At 36.7% G+C, this 23025-nt stretch overlaps 1 protein-coding gene across 26 annotated transcripts in view; it reads right to left on the bottom strand.

Moving 5' to 3' along the window:
- Positions 1 to 23025, bottom strand: part of Ppfia2 (PTPRF interacting protein alpha 2) — a 452499-nt gene that overhangs the window by 111419 nt on the left and 318055 nt on the right. For all 26 annotated transcript variants that reach the window (XM_036169422.1, XM_036169428.1, XM_036169425.1 and 23 more), the window contains one exon: positions 14989 to 15105. In XM_036169422.1, the coding sequence (XP_036025315.1) occupies positions 14989 to 15105 (117 nt within the window). The remainder of the gene's footprint in view (positions 1 to 14988; positions 15106 to 23025) is intronic.

Genomic DNA, 23025 nt, shown 5'->3' with positions numbered 1-23025 from the left:
GCTAAGCCAAACTTCATGCTCCCTGCTCACTGGTTACATCACTGGACCTCAGTCCCAGGCACAAGTTCCAAGCTTACTCATCCACATCTGCCTCACAAATCTGTGTGGTCTGAGTTGCCTCTTCACCCACCATTCAACTATTAAAGACAATCTTTAATTTTCGTGACACGTGCACACACTTAAAAAAAAGAGTGCTTTTTAAAGGTAAAGGTCCACATTTATCACTGTTCAAGGATGCTCTAATGATAATTCCAAACCTTACAAAATTATCACAGCTACTACACATTTAGCAAGTGGTACTAGCCTTCCTATCATCTATCTCTCAGTTATTGTTCAATGTTCTGTTCTCAGTCAATGTGCAGATAGTTGCATAATGCTAGGGTTCACAGTTACCATCTTCTAAGAACAGCTCCTGGAGAAGTACTGGGCTCTCACCCCGTGGCAAGCCGCACTGCTGGCATGAAAAGCCAGTCACTGAAGGAGTGGATAGCTAAAGGACTGCAGCATCCACTGTGAAACCCTCCCTTTCTCTTTGATTAAGTCCACAGCCTGCTTTATGAGAGTACTCGGATCAAGTGCTTAGTGCAATCTTATACGGATTAGTTTTACAGATCCAACTAGTATCGTAATAGAAAGTAGTAATCCATGGCATTTTCTTATGGAAGAAAGGAAACATTTAAACCTATACTGTTATTTTTTTTTTTTAAAAAAAAAAAGCCCTAAAAATTATAGAAGAAAAATCTAAATTCTATGGTTAAACAAAATAATTTGGCCGGGCGGTGGTGGTGCATGCCTTTAATCCCAGCACTAGGCAGGCAGAAACAGGCTGATCTCTGTGAGTTCCAGGAAAGGCACAAAGCTACGCAGAGAAACCCTGTCTCAAAAAAACGAAACAAAACAAAAATAATAATTTACAGCTATATTTTCCACAAACAACAAATTGCTTGCATCTGCAATAAATCCAAATGAGTCTCTCTCTCTCTCTCTCTCTCTCTCTCTCTCTCTCTCTCTCTCTCTCACACACACACACACACACACACACACACACACACACACACACACACACAAATTATATTATGAAAAAGAAACTAAATCTGGAGTAAAACAAAAATCCAGTTTCATTTATATGGAGGTTTACAACAAACAATTCTAATCAGCAGTGGCAGGCAGGTAGATTGGCTGCTGTTTGGGCCAGGGCAGGGGAATTGAATGTACAGGGACAAAAATTCACTTTAAAATGAAAAGCATTTTTCTCTCTGTTTGAACTAGGATGGTGTTTACACAGACAGATCTCTATAAACACTATAAACATATAAAATGTTATGTACTTTGGAAGTTAGTAGATGTTTTATTTAAAAAAATAAACAAAATGTTTAGAATAATTCAAAACTGCTCTTACAATGAGAAAAAAATTACACTAGGAATCATTGAATACTAACGACCTTTGGCAAACTAGGATGTACCCAGCTGTTTTAGTTTTCTATCGCTGTGATAAAACACCATGACAAAAAGAAACTCGGGGCAAAAGGGTATGTGTCATCTTCAACTTCCAATTTACAATCAATAACCAAGAACAGTTGGGGCAGGAACGTAAGAATGGAAGGAACATGGAGGCAGGAACTCAAAAAGAGCAGTAACATGAAGGCAGGAACTCATGAGGGAACCAAGGAGAAATGTTCCTTACCAGCTTGCTTCTTCCCATGGCTTGCTCATTCTGCTCATATAGCTCCCTAGAACCACCAGCCTTGAGGTGGCACTTCTCACACTGAGCTGGGCGCTCCAATATCAATCATCAGTCAAGAAAATGCACCACAGGTTTGCCTACAAGCCAATCTGATTGGCTCATTTTGCTCAGTCAAGGTTCCCTCTTCCCCAGTAACTCCACCTTGTGTCAAGTTGTCAATTGCTTAGTCATGCTGTACTGAAATGCACAACTTTGAATTCCAGTTCTGTTTGTCCACCATTCGCTGTACTAACTCTAACAAAAGCATACACATAAATAGGTTGAAATTGTACACTGTATAATTGATATAAGGACAAGACACCTATATATATATATATATATATATATATATATATATGTATAAATTAGTATGTTGTGTAGATAAAAATATATAATTATATATAATACATATAATCAGTGATGTGTGCATTCATAAATATATTGGTATAAACAATATATATATATATATATATATATATCATATGTGTGTGTATATGTTTTATGAATATTTATTAGTACAAAGTGGTGGTAATTTTCTAGTTAGAAAAAATAATATTGCAATTCTGTGCACCTGAAATCCATCAAAATCTTGTTTAATATTGTATGTTTTTATAGGTTAAGATGAGATAAGTTTAACTAAATATAAACAGTAATCAGGCAAGTACAAATCAAACATTTTAAAAATGTTAACCTTTGAATTCATTAAGCGGCACAGATGCACTGCATAGCTTGGACACACCTGTGGTATTTAGAGCAGAGTGTGAAAATATGCTTGATCTGCCAATTTACTTTTACCTGACACATTTGTGAAACTTTTCCATTTATAAATATACAAAAATTTTAAAAAATTCTGTGCTGTGGATGAAACCCCAGGAATAATATTTAAGTATCATATCACTAAGATAAATAAAGCTCAAGGCCTTAAAATAAATGTGCATTTTAAAAATGTATTCCAGCCAGAATGACCATATTTTTAAAACTTTAGTTACATTAGGAAAGGGTATTTGGTGGCTTTCCCCTAGCACTAATAGACTTAAGAACTAACAGTTTATCTTCTCCTATGAAAGTATTTTCTGCATGGTTTGTAGACCTAAAGAACATACTCTTTATTACATTTCAAGTAGATCTTTGTTGTCTCACGTTTTATTTATCACTTACTGAATTTATTATTTACTTATTATTTATTACTTATTTTACTTATTATTTACTTCTTTCTGAAAGGAAATAGAAATAGGAAGATAGGCAAATAGATGTTTAAAATTGATCTTCCTATTAACAGAAATATTATAATAGAGGAAAAATTCTTTAAAATTTACTAGTACATATGGAGTGACCACTAAACAGTTCCATTCCATTTTCACAACTAATTCTGGCATTTAATAGTTAGCAATGTATTGGTGAATACAGTGTCAAAGAAGATAAAATGAAATTTGTAACCAACACCATAAGTCATCAGATTTTTCTAGACTGGGAAGTGTCCTATAGAGCAGGAGAAAGTCTTAAAAATTATTTTCTTCAGTGAGAGATGAAAGGTAGAAATAAAGAAGTGTGGAACTATATAATAAATACATAACACAGATTCAGACAGGAAAGTATTGACAAGCATAAAAATAATAAGAGTAATAAAAATGTAGGTATTTGATGTACAGTTAGCATAAATCAATAATGCCTTGGAGTAAATAATATACCTGAATTCAATATTAAGCACACCATTTTACAATTCAACAATAATATGAGTGAATAACATAAATAAATTCCATCCCTAGCATTAGCATTAGTACAAGGAGAGACTTTTGGAAGGATTTAGGCAGTGGAACGCCCTAGCAAACATTTTTCTTTCTTCCTAAAGATTATAAAATTTCATGTAATATGCTAAATTCTTGAACTTGAATTCACATCCAAGTCATCACATAAGACTGCATCTGGATTGCAATAGCAATATGATCTACAAAAAAACAAATAACAAAACCAAAAAACAAACCTAACTTGTAAGGGTTCTATCTCTAAGCATGGATGGGTTCAAAACTATATTTCTATGTTGCTCACAATAATTAATTTTTCTTCATGTGCTGGACACAATTATAAGTGAATAATGTAACAGTTATTTAATGTCTATTAATTCTATCTGTTTAAGAAAAAGAAATTGATGCGCAAAAGGCTTTTCAAACCTCATGAGGTTAAGATTTTGCTCTCACAGTTCTGGGTCTGGTGTCTGCTTCTAGAAGCCAACTTTCTCTTACTGTGTTATTTTTACTTTCTTGTCTTTCTATTTCTATTTATTCATTCATCAACTTACCCACTAAGTCAATAAACCATCAAAATTCCAACTCTATTTATCTGTATTATGCCAGATACAAAGACAAGACCTTAGATTATCAAGATTTCTGTTTAAAAATAACGTAATGTGTGTTTTGAGTGTGAATACAAGCAAACCTAGCAACCAAATATGTGCAAAGGACCAGAATACATTTAAGGACTAGTAACACAAAGGAATTAAGATTATAAGTCACAACTTAAGTGAACTTTAGGTCTGTATACATTATTGTTTTGTGAATTTCCTTTTTCTGTCTTATTCTGTTTTTGTTCTTTCAAATGTCAGAAATGCCCACTGATTTAAACTATTGCCCAGCATTTACTGTGTTATATCTTTTATTAACAATTCTCTAGCACAGAATTGACAGATGTTATTTTTAATTCAGCATTGTCTCCTTAAGTCTATTTTATACCATGTAAGGCATGTGTTTCCACTTCTTGCAAACCTAGAGTTCAAAGCAGAGACAGCATTTTTAGTCTGTGTCTGTCAACCCAATCCATGACTATTTTTAGAATCCTTGGGAGAATAGGATGAGTATATATTGATAGACTCCTTTTTGGACAACATAAAAAGATGAGGTCTTTCCATGTAATTACTTTACAATGTTTTTAGGCATTGTCAATGTTTAGTTAGACTTAAGAACCACAGATCAATATCATGGTTGTGCTTTATTGATTGCTGTGTCTTACTAGTCATTAAAGATAAAAATAATTCAAAAGAAAATTTAAAATAATAGGGCAATAAAAATTATTGAGGAAGTGATAGTAATTAAAAAAAAAAAAAAACAGGCCCAAGGAATTTTTTTCTTTAACTTAGTATCCACTAGGTATTTTTAAATGTTTCAAATTATACAGCTGTGCTCTTAGTGGCCAGTCTTCTATCACTCCTAACTTCAATACGACCAGTAGTCTTTGTTGAAAAGTATACAATAGACTATTCCTTTATGTCCTCTTTATTTCCATATTTATTATTTTAACCCACTGAGTTCAATTATGGATGCCGATATGTGCGTGGGTGGTGGCATCATCCATTGGGGTATATGGAATCCACCAGTTACTAGACACCTAAAGAAAGGTGACCCTCCTTCCCCAGCAGGTATCAGGTCTCAGTAGGTCCTGCTCTTTGAGGGTGTGGCTTCTGTGCCCCTGCTCCCTCCTAGCGAGAGTTGGTGGAGGTCTTTTGTAGGTGACCACAGATGCAGGGACTTCTTTTGCAGCAGCCATACCATGTCCAGAGAATAGCATTTGACAGTTCCCCTCCTCATCATCTGGCTCTCACGTTCTTTCTACTTGCTTTCCGCTATATTGTCCGAACTGCCAGGGAAAGTGTGTTAATATGGAGGCCTGTCTGTTCTGTAACTAGGACCGTCATGCGGTGTTGTTCATCTTCATGGGCCCGGGTGACATCATTCAGTTTAATTTTTCCCATTTCCATTCCCTTAATGTTCAGTAATATTGTGGATATATACCACATATTTTTGTTGTTATTTTTACTATTTATTTTCAAACCATAATCTAATGCAAATATAATGCTTTTGCCTTTTTAACATTTTTTTTTATATTTTGAGCATATGCTTTCCTCTCCATAAACTGCTTCCACATCTTCTCTCACCTCCTTAATCTTCCCAGTTTCATGTTCTTCCTCTCTAAAGAAGAAAAAGAAAAAATGTATACACACAGAGAGAGAAAGAGAAAGAGAGAGAGAGAGAGAGAGAGAGAGAGAGACAGACAGACAGACAGACAGACAGACAAATGCTGCTAGACTTGTTGTTCCAACTACTCCTGAGAATGGGGCCTGCCCTGGATGGTGGTTTGTATATCTGGTGTCACTCCATTTAACAAAATGGATGTTTCTCTTTCCAGAAAGCTATTCATTGCAAATAGCTTTTTTTGGCAAGGTGTGCAACTCCGTGACTATATATCTCTTCTCCATGTTGCGATTCTATCTGGCTTAACTTGCACAGGTCTTATGCAAAAAATTATAACATTTTAAATTTCTACCAAATTTAAGAGCAAGAGTTTCCCTTTCCTCTCTCTCTTCTGCTCACACATGGTAACAAAGTGAGTCAATATCTCTAGGATATCCTTCCCACCATGACATATTGCCCTGCCATACATTCAAATACAAAAGAACAAGTAACCCTGGGGGGAAATCCTTCATATGGTGACTCCAAATAAGTATTTCTTTAAGATTGCACAACTTAGGCATTTTGCTACAGAATGAAAAGTCAATTAATACTCTAATATGATTCAACATTGTGCAAAACTATTCACCACTAATAAGAAATAAAAATTCAGAAATAAGAGAAGATTTTTTCCTTATTTGTTCACTTACTTAGAAATTTGAAGAACACAAGATCCTACAAATAATAGATTCACAAGGTTTCAAGACGCCATAACAATATGTATAATAGCAGTACATGAAATACTTTTACAAAATGGCATACCTCAATCAATCATTTTGTAAATGAATATATAGGCTAATTAAAATGAAATCCAATTTAATAATTACTAAGGTATAAATTTAAAGAACAAGTGTAAAGTGAACATAATAATCATCACAATAATAGCAAATTAAACTATAAGAAATTAAAAATTGATCTGAAAAATCTATATGAAAAAAGCAGTCTTACTGAAGAATATGGAAGAATACACAAACAAATAGAAATATGAGTTACATATACAAATGCTGAGACAAAGAACCATTCTTCTTGTAATATTTCATTAACTTGAGAAAATCTGATGAAACTCTCAAAGGGGATTATAAAAGGCATGAAACAGACAATTGTGGTTAAGTTACGAGATTCATGGCCTAGAAAGCAACAAAAGTTGAAATAATTTGATGTCTTTTCATTGAAAACACCTTTATTAAAGCTAAATCAGCTTTTCATGCCTATTCAAATCACCAGCAACCCAGAGAGAACAAAAGAAACATTTAACACTTTTGGAGCTTATTTTTGTTCATAGTGTGTTTATGTGTATATGTGTGTTCATGTATGTGTATCTGTGTGTGTCTGATGTGTGTGCATGTGTGTGATGTACATGGGCATGAACACATGTGCACATAAGCATGCCAAGGCCAGAGATTTACCAAAAATGTCAATCTTCACCATCAAATTATCCTGTTTTCTCTTTTGGTTTTTCAAGACAGGGTTTCTCTGTGTAGTTTTGGTGCCTGTCCTGGATCTCACTATGTAGACCAGGCTGGCCTCAAACTCACAGAGATCTGCCTGGTTCTGCCTCCTGAGTGCTAGGATTAAAGGCATGCACCACTGCTGCCCAGCTTATCCTTTTTTCTTGAGATGAGATCTTTCATTCATCTGGAGCTCACCAATTAGTTTAGTGTGATGGCCAGTGAGTTGTGGGACCCATTTGGTTTTACCCAAGAGTCCTAGGATTTCAAATTCACACCATCCCCACTGGCCTTTTAAGTGGTTCTGGATATTAATACAGGTTCTGGTCTTTATGTATCCAGTCCTTTACTGACTGAACAATCTCCCCAGTCCCTAGAACTGATTCTTTAGCTAGAAATAAAGATAACAAATTACAGATTGCATAAATTATACTCCATGTCAAACTATAATATTTGAACAAGGATTTGACAAAATTGAAGAAGTTATCTATGCAAATATCTCAAAAAAGTACACTGGAGTCTAAAGATGAAGGAAGTTCAAAGTTAAGAGGAGGAAATAGTGGCTTAGACGGAGTTGGAGACGAAGTCAAAAAAAGAGGGAATCTAAGTTTGTGTAAATGGGAATCCTTTATTGAGATTTATGCTGATGATTGACATTCAATTAATGACACCATTCATTCTTTCCATTTTTTAAAGCAGGGTCTCACTTTTTAGACCAGGGTAGCCTAGAACTCACAAAGGTGTGCATCTATCTATCTCTAGATTGCTGAGATGAAAGGAATGCACCACCACAAACAAATATACATCATTCATTTTAAATCATGTCATATCAAAAAACAAAACAAAAGGACCCATAAAAAAGTAGAGATGCCCAATACAAGGTCCCAGGTAAAAAGGGATTCATACAAGGGTGTTATAGCTAAAGATTTAGGATATATTTTAAAGACAGAGCTAATAAAATTCCCTTGCATTTTGAAGTGGGATGTGCAAAAGACAGAATATGGAAAAAAAGAATATGTAAATGTACAGAATACTTTAGGTATATAAGTAGACATGTATGTCTGCAATACAGCTAAAGATTCATAACCCATGAATGTACAAAGTGTTTCTGAAACTACAACACTAACACTGACAGCATAATTAGAGAAGATAAGAATGAGCCCTGGGATATTCCAACATCAGAAAACAAGAAAGAAAAAGTTCGAAGGGCAAAGAGACAAAACCACTGGTGAAGTAAGAGGAAAACAGTGTCTGCTCCTGGAGTGTCATGAAGAAAGGGGATTCAGGAGAGTGATCAGCTGTATCAAATGCTTCTGAGAGTCACTAGTGTATTGAGCAATGTAAAATAAACTTGGCTGTAAGAGAAGCAGTTCTGTAGAGTGGAATTTGATATCTTAATTTGTTCACATTGATATAAGAAAGCAGTTGGATGGGGGGCTTGAGAGATGGCTCAGGGGTTAAGAACACTGGCTGTTCTTCTAGAGGTCCTGAGCTCAAATCCCAGCAACCACATGGTGGCTCACAACCATCTGTAATGAAGAAAGCAGTTGGGTGAGGTAAAGTGCCATTTGAAAGAATCATGCTATAACATGAAGCAGAACATAGCAAACCAACTGAGGTGGGGCATGGGGTCAGAGACTATCTTGTAGCTGGAGTTATCTCCAGTCCTGGTTGAAATAAAATAATGCAATTTAGAAAACGTGATAGGCTTTATGCTGCTTATATACTTGTTCTTTTTTGATACAGAGAGGCTTCCAGAGAGGATTTTGTTTGTTTGTTTGTTTTGTTTTGTTTTTGTGTGTTTTGTTTTGTTTTGAAACTTGATTTTTTTAAAAATATTTTTTCTTTATTATTACGTGTTTTGAATTTTATACAACAGCCATGGGTTCCCCTGTCCTCCCCCATCCCGTGCCCACCCCCACCTTCCCCCCAGCCCCTCCCCTCCAGTCCCATCCCCTCCAGGATCAAGGCACCCCTGGGGATTCATTTAAACCTGGTGGATTCAGCACAGGCAGGTCCTGTCACCTCCTTCCAGACTGAGCAAAGTGTCCCTGTGTAAGCCCAAGGTTTCAAACAGCCAGCTCATGCACTAAGGACAGATCCTGGTCCCACAGACTGGGTGACTCCCAAACAGATCAAGCTATTCAATGGTCTCACTTATCCAGGGGGCCTGATCCAGCTGGGGGCTACACAGCCTTTGGTTCATAATTCATGTACTTTCTTTCGATTGGCTATTTGTTCCTATGCTTTTTGCAATCTTGGATTCAACAATTCACGATCTTGCAGTCCCTCCTCTTTCTCGACCATTGGACACCTGGAGCTCCACCTGGGGCCTGGCTGAGGATGTCTGCATCCACTTCCATCAGTTATTGGATGAGAGTTCCAAGACGACTGTTAGGGTGTTTAGTCATCTGATCACCAGACTAGGTCAGATCAGGCTTTCTCTTGACCATTGCCAGCAGACTACAGAGGATATATCATTGTGGATTTCTGGGGACCTCTCGAGCACTCTGCCTATTCCTGTTCTCATGTGGTCTTCATTTATCATGGTCTGTTATTCCTCATTCTCCCTTTCTGTTCTTGATCCAGCTGGGATCTCCTGCTCCACTAAGCTTTCTTTCTCTCAAATCTTGCCCTTCATTACTTGAATTTTTTATTAAGAATTTTTTTAATTCATTTTACATACCAATCACAGATCCCCCTCTTCCCTCCTCCCACCCCTCCAGCCTTCCCCACCCATCCTTCATTCCCTCCTACAAGAAGGTAGGGCCTCCAATGGGGAGCCAGCATAGCATCAAGATCATGATGGGGCAACCAACAGATAAACCAAACTAGTGGGAACCATGAAATTTAGACCAACAGCTATGGAACCTCCATGGGACTGGACTAGGCCCTCTGCATAAGTGAGACACTTGTGGGCTTGATCAGCTTAAGGGGATGCCAGGCAGTAGGATCAGGATCCATCCATGATGCATGATCAGGCTTTTTGGAGCCCACTACCTATGGTGGGATACCTTGTGCAGCCTTGAGGCAGGGAGAGAGGGGCTTGGACCTGCCTCTACTGCATGTACAAGAGAGTTTTAAAATTATTTGCTAATCTTCTAAGGATGATTGGCCTATTGTTACCAGGCTCTTCCCTTCATGGTTGGCAAATAATACAAGGGAAATCCGGGACCCTCTTGGGGTACTTAGTTTTATTAATAAAACAATTCAATAATGGTGCTTAAGGAAAATTTTTCTAGAGTGTTAAAAAAAAAATCAAAACCCAAAACCCCAGGTAGTCAAGCTATAAATTTGAGCAGTTGCTTGGAATGGACGAGAATGGAAGCTAGAAAGAAAGGTGTTTTTTTCGGTTTGAGTTACCAGCATAAAGATCCACTCCATCCCAACAGGAAGCAACTTGGTATGTAGCAAGACTTTAGAGAAAGTATAAGGAAGCCTAAGTATAATATATATACTTAAGTTCTGGCAAGCATCCTACAGGAAGGGATAAAAAAGAAAACAAAAAAGAAATAAGCTGCATTTTTCTGTGTGAGGACTCAGAAAGATGGGCAGATTCACATGAACTCAAAGTGGCTCAGCTTGTAGGGACTGTGCTTTGGGACAGGAATTAAAGGAAGGAAAGTATACAATCTCATTAAAGGAATAATTATTCCACCTACTTCCTTTCGTATAGTTTACTGTACACCTGCCTTGCCAGGAGTGATATTTTGGCCAGGTGATTAACAGGGATCATCTGGAATGTAGGTAAGCTACCGAGGGAAGAGATTCTATTCTCTTGACCAGAAGGCGTTTTCCCTTAAGGAGCCAGTATTGCTACTTTAACGTAACAAACATTGCTCTGTATTTGGACATTCCTTTTCCCTGATGGTAAATATATGAGTTCATTATCTTGGATTCATTGGTTGAAAATTTAATTGAATAATAAAAGAGAAAGGTACATTTTATTATTAAGTTACATTGAATTAAAACACAGATGACCAGTGAACTGAAGGTATATTGTTAGTGCTATTCCTATGCAAATAAATCAAGTAATGGATATAAGATGTCAAAGTAAAGATGCATGAGACAAGCTATAACTGAAAATAATGTTTACAAGGGCCATTAGGAGTGGCTGCTGTGTGTGAAAAACCATATAAAAACTGGGAACATGTTTAATATGTTAAAGATTGGTATGGTACAAGTTGAGATGAGAAAGTAGTTACATGAGACTGAGGTCTGAAGAAATAGGAACATAGGCAGATATTGGTAAACTAGCATAATGTTACATTTGCATGGTGGTTTATAGGTTCTGGTGCTCCATTACCCAGTAGTGTAACTAATGTTAATAACAATGTACCATATATTGCAATGTTGTTAGATGGGAGGATTTCAAATGATAAACACTTAAGGCTATTAATATCCTAATCACCAGGAGTTGATCATTATGCAGTGTATACATACACTGGTATATCACACTGGATCCTAGATATATGTACAGTTATTACATGACCATCATACGTTTTTGAAAAGTAGGAATTCCACTTGGATCATTCAGAAGATTTATGTTCACAGCAGTAATGATAAACAAAGAGGCCTGGGAAGTGAGAAGAAGCTAGGAAATCTGGGAATGACACACTGAACAAATAAAGACATGATTCATGTGGTATAGATGATAGGTGATTCTCCCCACTCATAGTGTTGTGAGAAGCTAAAGAAGTCCCTCAGTCACTAATAAGAAATATCAAAATGAATTTCATGCAATTGAGTGTAATTACTTAATCACTGTTCTATTTCAGTAAATATGCACATGAACATGAATATATATCTATATTGTATATATATATATATGTTTAGATGAATATATATTTAAAATGAAATTAAATTGTTGTTTAGGGTGTGTAGCAGATTGGCCCCAAGTATTTTAAGGCCAAGAGTCAAAAATCAAAAAGTGGTTCACTTACTGTAAGTCTGAAATATCTAACGTACTTGAAATAAATACTATCAAATTAAATATTATCCTCCTGAAAGCACACATTCCCATTGGATAGAACTTCAATCAGTTATTCTCAGACTATGGACAGACTTCACAATGAAACTCAAGACTCCTACACACAGCCCTTCCACTGTAGACAGCTTCCATCTTCCCAAGAGTCAATATCATCTGGACCAGTCATCTGCACTGCCCCTAGGCACAACAAGCAGGACCACTCTTTACATACAGAGGAAGGAGCAGTGGGGTACTGGCAGGCCAATGAGGTTGCTTTTGAAAAGAAGCTTGAACACTATTAGAGTAAGGCAGTGGTTCTCAAACTTCCTAATGCCGCAAGTATTTGATACAGTTTCTCATGTTGTGGTGACCCCCAATTATAAAATTATTTCATTGCTACCACATAACTGCAATGTTACTACTGTTACAAATCATAATACAAATATCTGATATGCAGGATATCTGGTATGCAACCCACAAAGGGATTGCAACCCAAGGTTGAGAACCACTGGAATAAGTAATGATCTGTTGTTTGGCTAGGAATTCTGAGATTCCAAGTACCAGCATATGAACCTCTTCTTAGATAAGATTGAAGAGTCACATATATGATAACCAAACATTTGGAATGCCCCTTCCTGGTAGATTCAGTTCTGAGTTAAAAATACACGTAAGGGACGTTGCAAATGGGAAAGACTGAAAGTGTTTCAATCTTGGACACTCCTTAATCACATTCTTTTCAAAAGTATTTTGCATTACTGGCTAGTATATATTTGTCACTTCTCCATTCATCTATTGGTCATATTTTGTTTTAGATAACAAGATTGAGATAAAATTACCTGTGTGTACCAAATTGTTCAACTTCCAGATCTTATTGTTTCCTCACATTTTTTTCAAGTTAGAAAATGAGTTGTCCTCAGAATTACACATATTCATTTATTTCTAGAGCTGATCATGTTATTTTATGTAAGAGTATCACATATATAAATGACAACATCTCTTAACTGGTATGTGTAGCAGACTTTCTTGAACTGCCAGCCCCTAAATCATGACACAGAGACTTATTATTAATTATTAATTATGAATGCTCGGCCTTAGCTTAGGCTTGTTTCCAGCTAGCTTTTTAATTTAAATAAACTCGTACATATGTATGTATGTGAATACACGTGTGTTAAAAATAGACAAGTATTTGGTTTATTTATTCCTAAAAAACACATTTCATGTATTTCTTTCACCTTGGATTATAGGAGCATAAGTGTTATTATATATTTTTGCTATTATAGATACCTAAAGAAAAAAACTGTACTATACATTCAGTCTTCATAACCAAATCTGTGTGCTTTTATAATTGCTTGAGGAAAATCTATTACTGCTGACATTATTTAAATTATGTCAATGGCAAAATTTATGTTCCTTTCCTCAACATTTTTCTGAATTCAAATACCTTGCCCTGAAGAGATTGATGGTACCCTGAATGATTGAGCTGAGAGAAAGATAAATTATTTTTTTTATTTTAACCTCACACACAGATTATGAAATCATTATACATTCTTTATTATGGACATAAGGTTCCAATAAAATAAGAGGGGTAAGTCCAAAATAGTGGTTTTACATAGAGATCTATCCAGGTGTTGCCATCGGACCTGAAGACTGTCCTTGGAAACTCATCTGGATAACTCAGTTTCCTTGGCACCTCTGTCTATTTCAACAACCTCAGTGAGGAAGTGCCTGCCTCACACTCCTCCGGAGCCTAATGCTATTGGCTTTGACATCCATTGCCTGCTTCTTAAGCTCTAGGTTGTAGAACCTCCTGACATTTCCAATTATACCACTTTAGCTACTTGATTCATGGGGTCTTAGCGCCTAAGGAGATTAGGTGTCCAAAAATATAAAGTATTAGAGGTGAACAAGCAGAGTCTCGAGTGTTAAGCTCAGTTTATGCAAATATTTAAGTCATTTTCATCTAATTTAAGACCTGCTTATAGTTTATGTTCCTCATCTTACATGAGAAAAACAGACACTGTCTTTTGGTAGTGGCTAAACATATCACTTCTATCCTTTGCCTGTGTCTACACTGCATTGCAAAGAAAAAATGGTTTCTTTATAAAGGGAATGAATAAATAAAACAATGAAGGAATAAAACTGGTAAAAGCCCAATGGTTTCATATTCTGGGCTTCACAATATTTCATTATCAAAAATAAGACTGGGTTCTTTAAGAAAAGGTAAAGAACTTAAGTGCTAAATCAAAAAAAAAGATTATTAAAGAACATTTTTTTCGTTAATACACTGTGTGAAATAACAGCTATATACAGAATAACTCAGAAATAGGACCTTCAAGACAGCACCATGCAAAACATTTTATATGGAGTTTAAATTATATATTTTAAATAAATATATAAATTAAATTGTTATATGATCAAATTAACCACAATTAATAAAATGTCACATATCTATGCAAAACTACATGCAAAACAAACACATTAAACTTTAAAACTAACAAATTGAAATTAATAAGTGGAAAAAGAAAACAGTGAAATTTTGATTAAAAAAAAAAAAAAACCTCAACACACCCTGAGCAGTGGTGGTGCACGCCTTTAATCCCAGCACTCAGGAGGCAGAGCTAGGCAGATCACTGTGAGTTCAAAGCCAGCCTAGTCTACAGAGAGAGATCCAGGACAGGCACCAGAAGTACACAGAGAAGCCCTGTCTCAAAACAAACAAACAAACAAACAAACAAACAAAAACTCAACACATATCATAGTTTATTCAGTATATGGTTTTATTTTGATATTGCTATCAAATAAAACAGCCAGTAAACATTTTTATTTCAAAGCAGGTCATATGTATCATACCTTTTCATGAACTTTCTGGCCAGGTTCCATCCCTTCAAGATGTTCTGACTCTGTGGATCCCTCACTTGATGCCATTTTTCTCTGAATATGAACATTTTGCTCACGCAAGGCAACAATCTGCAAAATAAAAGAGTAATGCCTTTAAAAGGTAATTTACATGAAAATGGCTACTCACTAATGAAGATGGGCAAATGATCGAACACAAAGACTAAATTTACTTACATTATGATTTCAAAAAATGTCTTTAAGGACAGCATTTTGAATAACACTTATGCAAATTCATGACATTTCCCTTTAAAAACTTAAATCGCTGCACAAATTTACCTAAGAATATTTTTCCATTTGGAATACAGTGGCTAATTGCTAAAATAGTTTTTAAGTTGTGTCATAAGAATTCCTGTTGTGTGTACTTTCAAAATGTGCAAGACATATATGTAAGAAGCATATAAGCTGAAAAATAATTATGGTTCCAATTGCTTAACCTACAGAGACAGCCTGTCGCAAATCCTTGAGCTGGACTTTGAAGAATTTATACATGATCCAAATTACTATATTTAAGGAGGCATCACAGCCATTATTTCAATGGTCATTAACAAGGCTTTTCATCCAAATTTACTTAATTGAGAAAGAAATCAGCAATAAATTCTTGTTCTTATTCTGCTCAATTTTATGGGAATGATATTGAAACTAAGAAATAGATTGTCAAAAAGTTCCAAATATGATCGAAATAATAAACTGAGCATAATATAGTATTCTAATATTTTCAAATGGTTTTAATATAATTATTACATAAAATTAAAAACAATTTACATGATAACAATAGCATAACTTTATGGAATCTTTTTTATATTATCAATTCATATGTTATGACTAAGTGTAGAATGGATCAATTTCTGTGATATTTTGTGTGTGGTAAATACTGAATTAAACAAAACTATGTAATATTTGAAATCATGAGATCAATGGATCACAGAGACCAACAACCATTAAAGAGCAAGACAATAAAAATCAAAGTGTTCCTTATGTCGCTTATAGTGCTTCAGGGCTGAAAGTTTTCATAATGTGTCTATGATGTCTCTTGATCTTGCCTATGGCCTCTTACATGTGAATGTATGTCATATATAGGGGCACTTCACTAAATAACTAAGGACAATTATTTAAATATTGTTTTATAGTAAAACAGTCATCAAATGACTGATTTTTTTAAGATCTTTCTTCCCCCCAACATACTATTGGTTAAGTGTCCAGAACCATCTTGGCATGAATGTGAACATGTAAACGTCTGTATTTGTGTTGTGTATGTGCATTTTTGTGTGAGTGGGTGAACAAGTGTACATGTGCATTCATCTCTGAATTTGAGATTGTGAAGGCCAGAGGCTGATACTGGGTGTCTTACTTGATTTCCCCCACAATATCCATTGAAATAGAGTCTCTCATTGAACCTAGAACACATATTCTTTGCCTAAGTCGGTTGGCCCATGTGCTCTAGGGATCCATGTGATTCTGCCTACCCAAGCCCCAAGCACAGCTCATCACTGCAGTCACACATGCAGGGTAAACCACTTTGGACTTTCACATGGATGCTGAGAACCCAAATGCAAGGCCTCAAGCCTGTGATGTGGGGGCTTCACCCTCGAGCCATTTCCTCAGATCTAGATTGAGATTTCAATATGTTATTTCATATTGTGCTACTCATTTTGTTTCAAGATAAAAAATACATTGTGCTTCCAACTTATTTTTCACACATTTAACCTTTTTACAAGTTACTATGAATGTTATTTTGCTTATTTTTTGAATTCCATTATGTATGTAACTAAAAATGATCATACACACTCCATGACACTCCTTAAATTTCCTCCCAAATAGCCCACTCTCATCTTCTCCTCTCCTCTCCTACCTTCCCCTCCCCTCCTCTTCTCTCCCTCTCCTCTCCATTTCCCCTCCCCTCCCCTCTCCTCTCCTCTCCTCCCCTCCACTCCCCTCCCCTCTTCTCTGTATCTTCTCTTATCTCTTCCTTCTTCCCTTCTCTTTTCTTCTCTTCTCTTCTCATGTTGCTTTATTTTTGATAACACTCTAAGTTACTGAGTGCTTCTCCCATGAGTTTATGCATATGCAGTCACCCACTAGAGCATAGACAATGTGCTAGTGACCACACATTTAAAGGAATGATTCTCCCAGCAGCTTTACTGCCATTGGTTCCTTGTCTCCTACTTGATCCTTTACATTAAGCTGCAATGACCTCCTTTCTGTTTCAAGAACATTCTTGGCACTTCCCCCAACCCCAGGACTAAAGGATTTCATTGTCTTTCTAAGACATTTCTCCCAGTTCCTAGAGCTGACAATACCTAGTTTTCAAAACTCAGCAGTGGATGTATCATTGTGGATTTCTGGGGACCTCTCTAGCACTTTGTTTCTTCCTGTTCTCATGTGGTCTTCATTTATCATGGTCTGTTATTCCTTGTTCTCCCTTTCTGTTCTTGATCCAGCTGGTATCTCCTGTTCCCCTAAGCTCTCTTTCCCTCGAACCTTGCCCTTCATTACTCCCACTGTCATCCAGGTTGTTCATGTAGATCTCATCCATTTCTCTGTCATTGGGTAATCCCTGTGTCTTTCCTAGGGTCCCATTTTCTAGGTAGCCTTCCTGGAGTTGTGTAGCAGTCTAGTCATCTTTGTTTTACCTCTAGTATCCTACTATGAGTGAATCCATACCATGTTTGTCTTTCTGAGTCTGGGTTACCTCACTCAGGATGATTTTTTCTAGATCTGTCCATTTGCCTGCAAACCTCATGATGTCATTGTTTTTCTCTGCTGAGTAGTACTCCATTATGTATATGTACCTTATTCAAGGACACTTTGCTCAGCCTGGAAGGAGGGGACTGGACCTGCCTGTACTGAATCTACCAGGTTGAGCTGAATCCCCAGGGACTGGAGTCTTTGCTCTGGAGGAGATGGGAATGGAAGGGAAGGGTTGGAGGGAAGGCGGGGGTGGGGCCGGGAGTGGGGAGAACAGGGGAACTCATGGCTGATATGTAAAATTAAAACACAAATATAATTTAAAAAACTCAGCAGAAATAACTCTCAGCTGGGAGATGGGGCCCCACCTTCAAAATTTTCTATAAGATGTTTTCACTCAGTTTTGAGTGTGTAAGATCCACTTAAAATCTGTTTAATTGCTTCATTTATTCACTTCGTCTATTTGCCTAGCTAAAATTTTAATATCCCAGAGAAAAAGAATTTCAAAAAGAGTGCTTTGTTGAAAATAGCCTTTTCATATGAAGTAGCAAAACAAATTGTTATTTGTGGGGTAATCAATAAGATGAAGAATTAAACAAGGAATGTGTATGGAACGATGAGATGTGTAAACCCAGATAAATCAGGAGCAAAACACTTGGAGTACACAGGCAACTTCAGAGCAGCCTTTTCTTATTAGCACAGGAATGGACAAGACCAAATGAAACACAAGAAGGAAACAGTTCCTGGAAAAGTGACTTATCACATTCTTAACTTGCTGCCTTTTGAGAAAAAAAAAATACAGCTCTATTAAGACAAAGGAATTTGTTATGACTATATAAAAATAACAGTATTATTACTCTACGAACTCAACAGATTCATGAGTCATATGCAGTAAAATAAAAGAGGCAAATTATTAAACAATTCTATGCATTTCATTCTAAATAACTTAGAAGTGATGCGTATCTCTTCCCCTGCCCCCAAACAAAACAAACTAAAACATTGAAAATGGCAGGAATTAACAGTGTTTGAGGCTCTTGCAAAGGACTTGAGCTCAATTCCTAGGACTCACATAGGGTTCTTTACAACAGCACATAACTCTCGTTCCAGAACATTTGACCCACTTTCTATTTCCTGTAGATAATCAACGATGCACATACATAAATGAACACACACACAAATACACACACATACACACACACACATAAACTCTAGTTTTAATTCCCTGTATTTAGGCTCATTTCCATTTATTTAGTAAGTCATACAATTTCAAATATATTTTATTGCTTAAAAAAATCAGACCCTCTGAAAAGGTTAATCAAGAAGTCACTGCATAGATAAATTAATTTTTCATTTGAAAAATACCAAGCATGCTGGGTGCCAGTGGCACATGCCTTTAATCCCAGCACTCAGGAGGCAGAGCCAGGCAGATTTCTGTGAGTTCAAGGCCAGCCTGGTCTATAGAGTGAGATGCAGGACAGACACCAAAACTACATGTAAAAATCCTGTCTTGAAAAACCAAAAAGAGAAAGAAAGAAAGAAAGTAAAAAATACCATGCATAAGTGTGACACTACTTCATATTTTATGAATTTCAAGTCTTTCATGAAGTATATATTCAACTTTGTTCCATGTAAGACATAATTTCAGCCACTAATATGATAATCCCAATTTTAAACAAATCAAGTCTAGGCCTTTAAGACAGGACAAGGATTTGGTATTTTCAATCAACATTATATAATTTTATTCTGTTCTGTTTCTGTAAACAACAAATTACAACAGGTGGGATTGAGTTTTCATCCTCTGATTTAACTATTGGTGTTAATAAGATGACTCTTCTTTTTGTATTAGAGAAAGCAAGATCTTCTCTCCCAGAAATGTGATTTTGCAGGTTACACTCCCTCCAATATGTCTTGAGGAGGGAGAAGAGTATATAAGGAATGTTTGCTGATTGAGGTACTTCTGCCCTTTTAAGAAAATTTGCCCCACAACCTGACAATTGGACTTAAGGGATGATCACAGACTTGACTGGAGACACAGGAGAATGAAAGTCAGCTAGTGCTCTCAAAACACATTCTTGAGTTCGCTCACTCATAGGGAGATGGCTGGAAGGAAGGCTAGTGTTACTACTTTGGTAGAACAGTGAAGTATGTAAAAGCTACTCACTACTGAATAGCATCATCCCTTCCAAAGAGAATGAATCCAATGGGAGGAAGCACTTCTGTGGAAACCACTCCCTCTGCAGTTCTTAACAACCCTTAGAGAATGCTGAAGACACACCGGGAGAAAACACTATGTTAAACTAGTTTTATATGGAAAATAGTGGCATAGAATATGATTTTAAGGTGTGTTACTTTTGTTTAGGTTGCCTTTGTTTAACTCAGTGTTACTGTGCCTGTCTAAAACACCTGGTGGTCTAATAAAGAGCTGGATGGCCAATGGTGAGGCAGGAGAGGAAAATAGCAGGGGCTGGCAGACAGAGAGGAGAAACAGAAGAAAAAAACATAGGCAGAGAAGGGGAGGACATTGGGGCCAGCCACCCAGCTACAGAAACAGTAAGTGTCAGAGTAAGAGTAAGACTTAAAGAGGTAAGAGAATGGGAAAAACCCAGACGCAAAAGGTAGACAGGATAATTTAAGTTAAGGAAAGCTGGCCAGAATCTAAGTCAAGCTAAGTCTGGGCATTCATAAGTAAGAATAAGCCTCCGTGTGTGATTCATTTGGGAGCTGGGTCGAGGCCCCGCAAAAGTGCAAAAAATCAACAACAACATAAAGTTTTTATTCATTTTAAATAAGTGAATAGCAGAGTTTAAATAAATGAAGCTGGATAAATTTATATGTAAATACAAATCATCCACAAATTCATATATTTGAACCTAAGAGTCAATGTGATCATATAAGGGGGTGAAGTGATTAGATGAGGAAAACTCTGCCCTTCTGAATGATACATACAATCTGGGGCTGCTTGATCTTGGACCTTCTAGTTTCCAGAAATACATTCTACTCGCTGTTTAGAAAATGTCCAATCTTACATTAGAGCAGGGCGAAGAAAATAGGAAGAACAGTGGTTCCGAGAATAGGATACAATTAGAGAGACACCAAAAGATGGAGGGAGCAGTTTAGGTCTGAGTAAAAGACTGAGAAACATGAGATATTGAAGTAAAGTTTAGAAAAATCTTATAATTACCACAAATCAAACATAATGGGGAATTCCGGAGGGTCCCAAAGACGAGGGTTGAAGAGAGCCTGAATCTTAGAGACCACTTGAGTCACCTGTATCAGAACACTGGTGGCCATATGTATACTAAGGCAGTTTTGATAATAAATAACATGAAAAGGGGGGACAAGGTTTTGGAAGTGGAGAAAAGGCTGTGTTTACTAGAAAAACAGCTAAGACTCTGATTGGATTAAATCCTTGATGTAGTGCTTTTTGAAAAGCAGAAGTTAAGTGCTGTGCATGGATACTTAGCTGAAGGGATTTCCAAGCAAAGTGTTTGGTGTGTGGCATAGCTCTCCTTGTCTGACTAATTCAAACGTCAGAAGATGGAGCTGATTTCCAGAATAACTAATAATCAAACAGTGAGAATTAAATTTGGAAAACCTTACATTTGGTCATGTAAGGAATTGAAAACCATTTTAGAAAGAAAATTCCAAGTGTATGGCCAAAAAATGTTTATAAATATTATAATGAAAATACTGAGACTAGGAAATTATTCACTCATAAGGTAACAGAGAAATGATCCTGATGACATTGTGAATGTTTCCAAAGCACGCTTTCTCATCTGTCCCTGGTAGAACATCCACACAATGCCAATTTTATAGGCACAGAATGCCAAGTCTTTAAGGTAGCCACTTCCATTCAATGTCACAAGAGGGTCCCAAATGGCCTCAATTTCCCAGGCAAAGAACCTGCTGGAGTAGAGCAGCCACAGAGAGATCTTAAGAGTGAAGAGCTCATGGTAGCCAAGGCATTATGAAAAATTTGGATTCACCAATCTGTAGAGTCGTTTGTGCACAAATCCAGTTTGGGAGAGCTGTCATGCAGCATAGACTATACTTGGTCAAGTCAAGTATGGGCTACCCCATGTCTTGATTGTAATACATCCTATGTAGCATTGTGACAGGACATGTCCAAGGTAACTTCCCCACAATAAGGTTTAATGTTGTTTTCCATGCTGGGTTTAGATTTACACAGGGTCTGTTACTCTTCCAGTATGAAGTGGGAAAATCTCTTACCAACATGGCATTGTGGACACAACATAATGTATTTGATTTCATAGGCTCACTGCTAGAGAGAAAATTTGCCTTAGTATAAAAACAAACATTTCCAATCATTTATTTATTTATTTTAATCCAGGGTAGTACTACATAGTTTTATATGAAGTTGAAATAGGCTAGAGTCATCTGAGAGGAGGGAACCTCAATCAAGGAAATACCTCTATAAGATCAGGTGTTGACAAACCTGTAAGGCATTTTCTCAATTAGTGATTGACAGTGGAAGCCCAGCCCATTGTGGGTAGCCCTACCCCTGCACTGGTGGTCTTGAGTTCTATAAGAAAGCAGGCTGAACAAGTGATGAGAAGCAAGCCAGTAAGCAGTACACCTCCATGGCTTCTGCATCAGCCCCTGCATCCAGGGTCCTACCCTGTTTGAGTTCCTGTCCTGACTTCCTTTGATGATAAACAATGATATGGGAGTGTAAGCCAAATAAACATTTTTCTCCCCAACTTGCATTTTGGTCATGGAGTTTCATTCTAGTAATGGTAACTCAAACCAAGACATGGGTCTCGTATAACCCAACGTGGCCTCCAAATCACTAGGTAGCTGAGAATGATTTTGAACTCATAACCCGCTTGCTTATATGTGCCGAGAGCTGAGATTAGAGCTGTGCACCACCATGCTCACTCTTACGTGGCAGAGGTAATCTAACCCAGGGCATTGCATTTGCTGAGCCAACACTCAGTGACTAAATCCATCCCCACATCCCCTCACCCATACACAATTTACATGACATTTTTCTTGAGTTTTTGGATGTGGACCTTAAAGCTAATGTTGAAATGACCCAGAATACTGGGTATATTAAAGGCCAATTTGTATTGCATGAATTGTAGGACATCTTGAACAATGCTATGATGTTAAACTCTAAGTCAACCTCAAAAACTTACATTGAAGATGCATTATGATAGTATTAATTTATGAGACTTTAGGAAGTGATTAAATAATGAAAAATCTGCTATCAAAAATGGGATTGAAATTCTTATTAAAATGGTTCAAAGGAAAAGGGAGGCCACCTTGGCTATATCTTTCTAC

This window comes from Onychomys torridus, chromosome 20 (genome assembly GCF_903995425.1).
Source record: "Onychomys torridus chromosome 20, mOncTor1.1, whole genome shotgun sequence".
NCBI classification, from domain to species: Eukaryota; Metazoa; Chordata; class Mammalia; order Rodentia; family Cricetidae; genus Onychomys; species Onychomys torridus.
The sequence above is the reverse complement of the archived record's forward strand: the minus strand, read 5'-3'. Positions and strand labels throughout refer to the sequence as shown.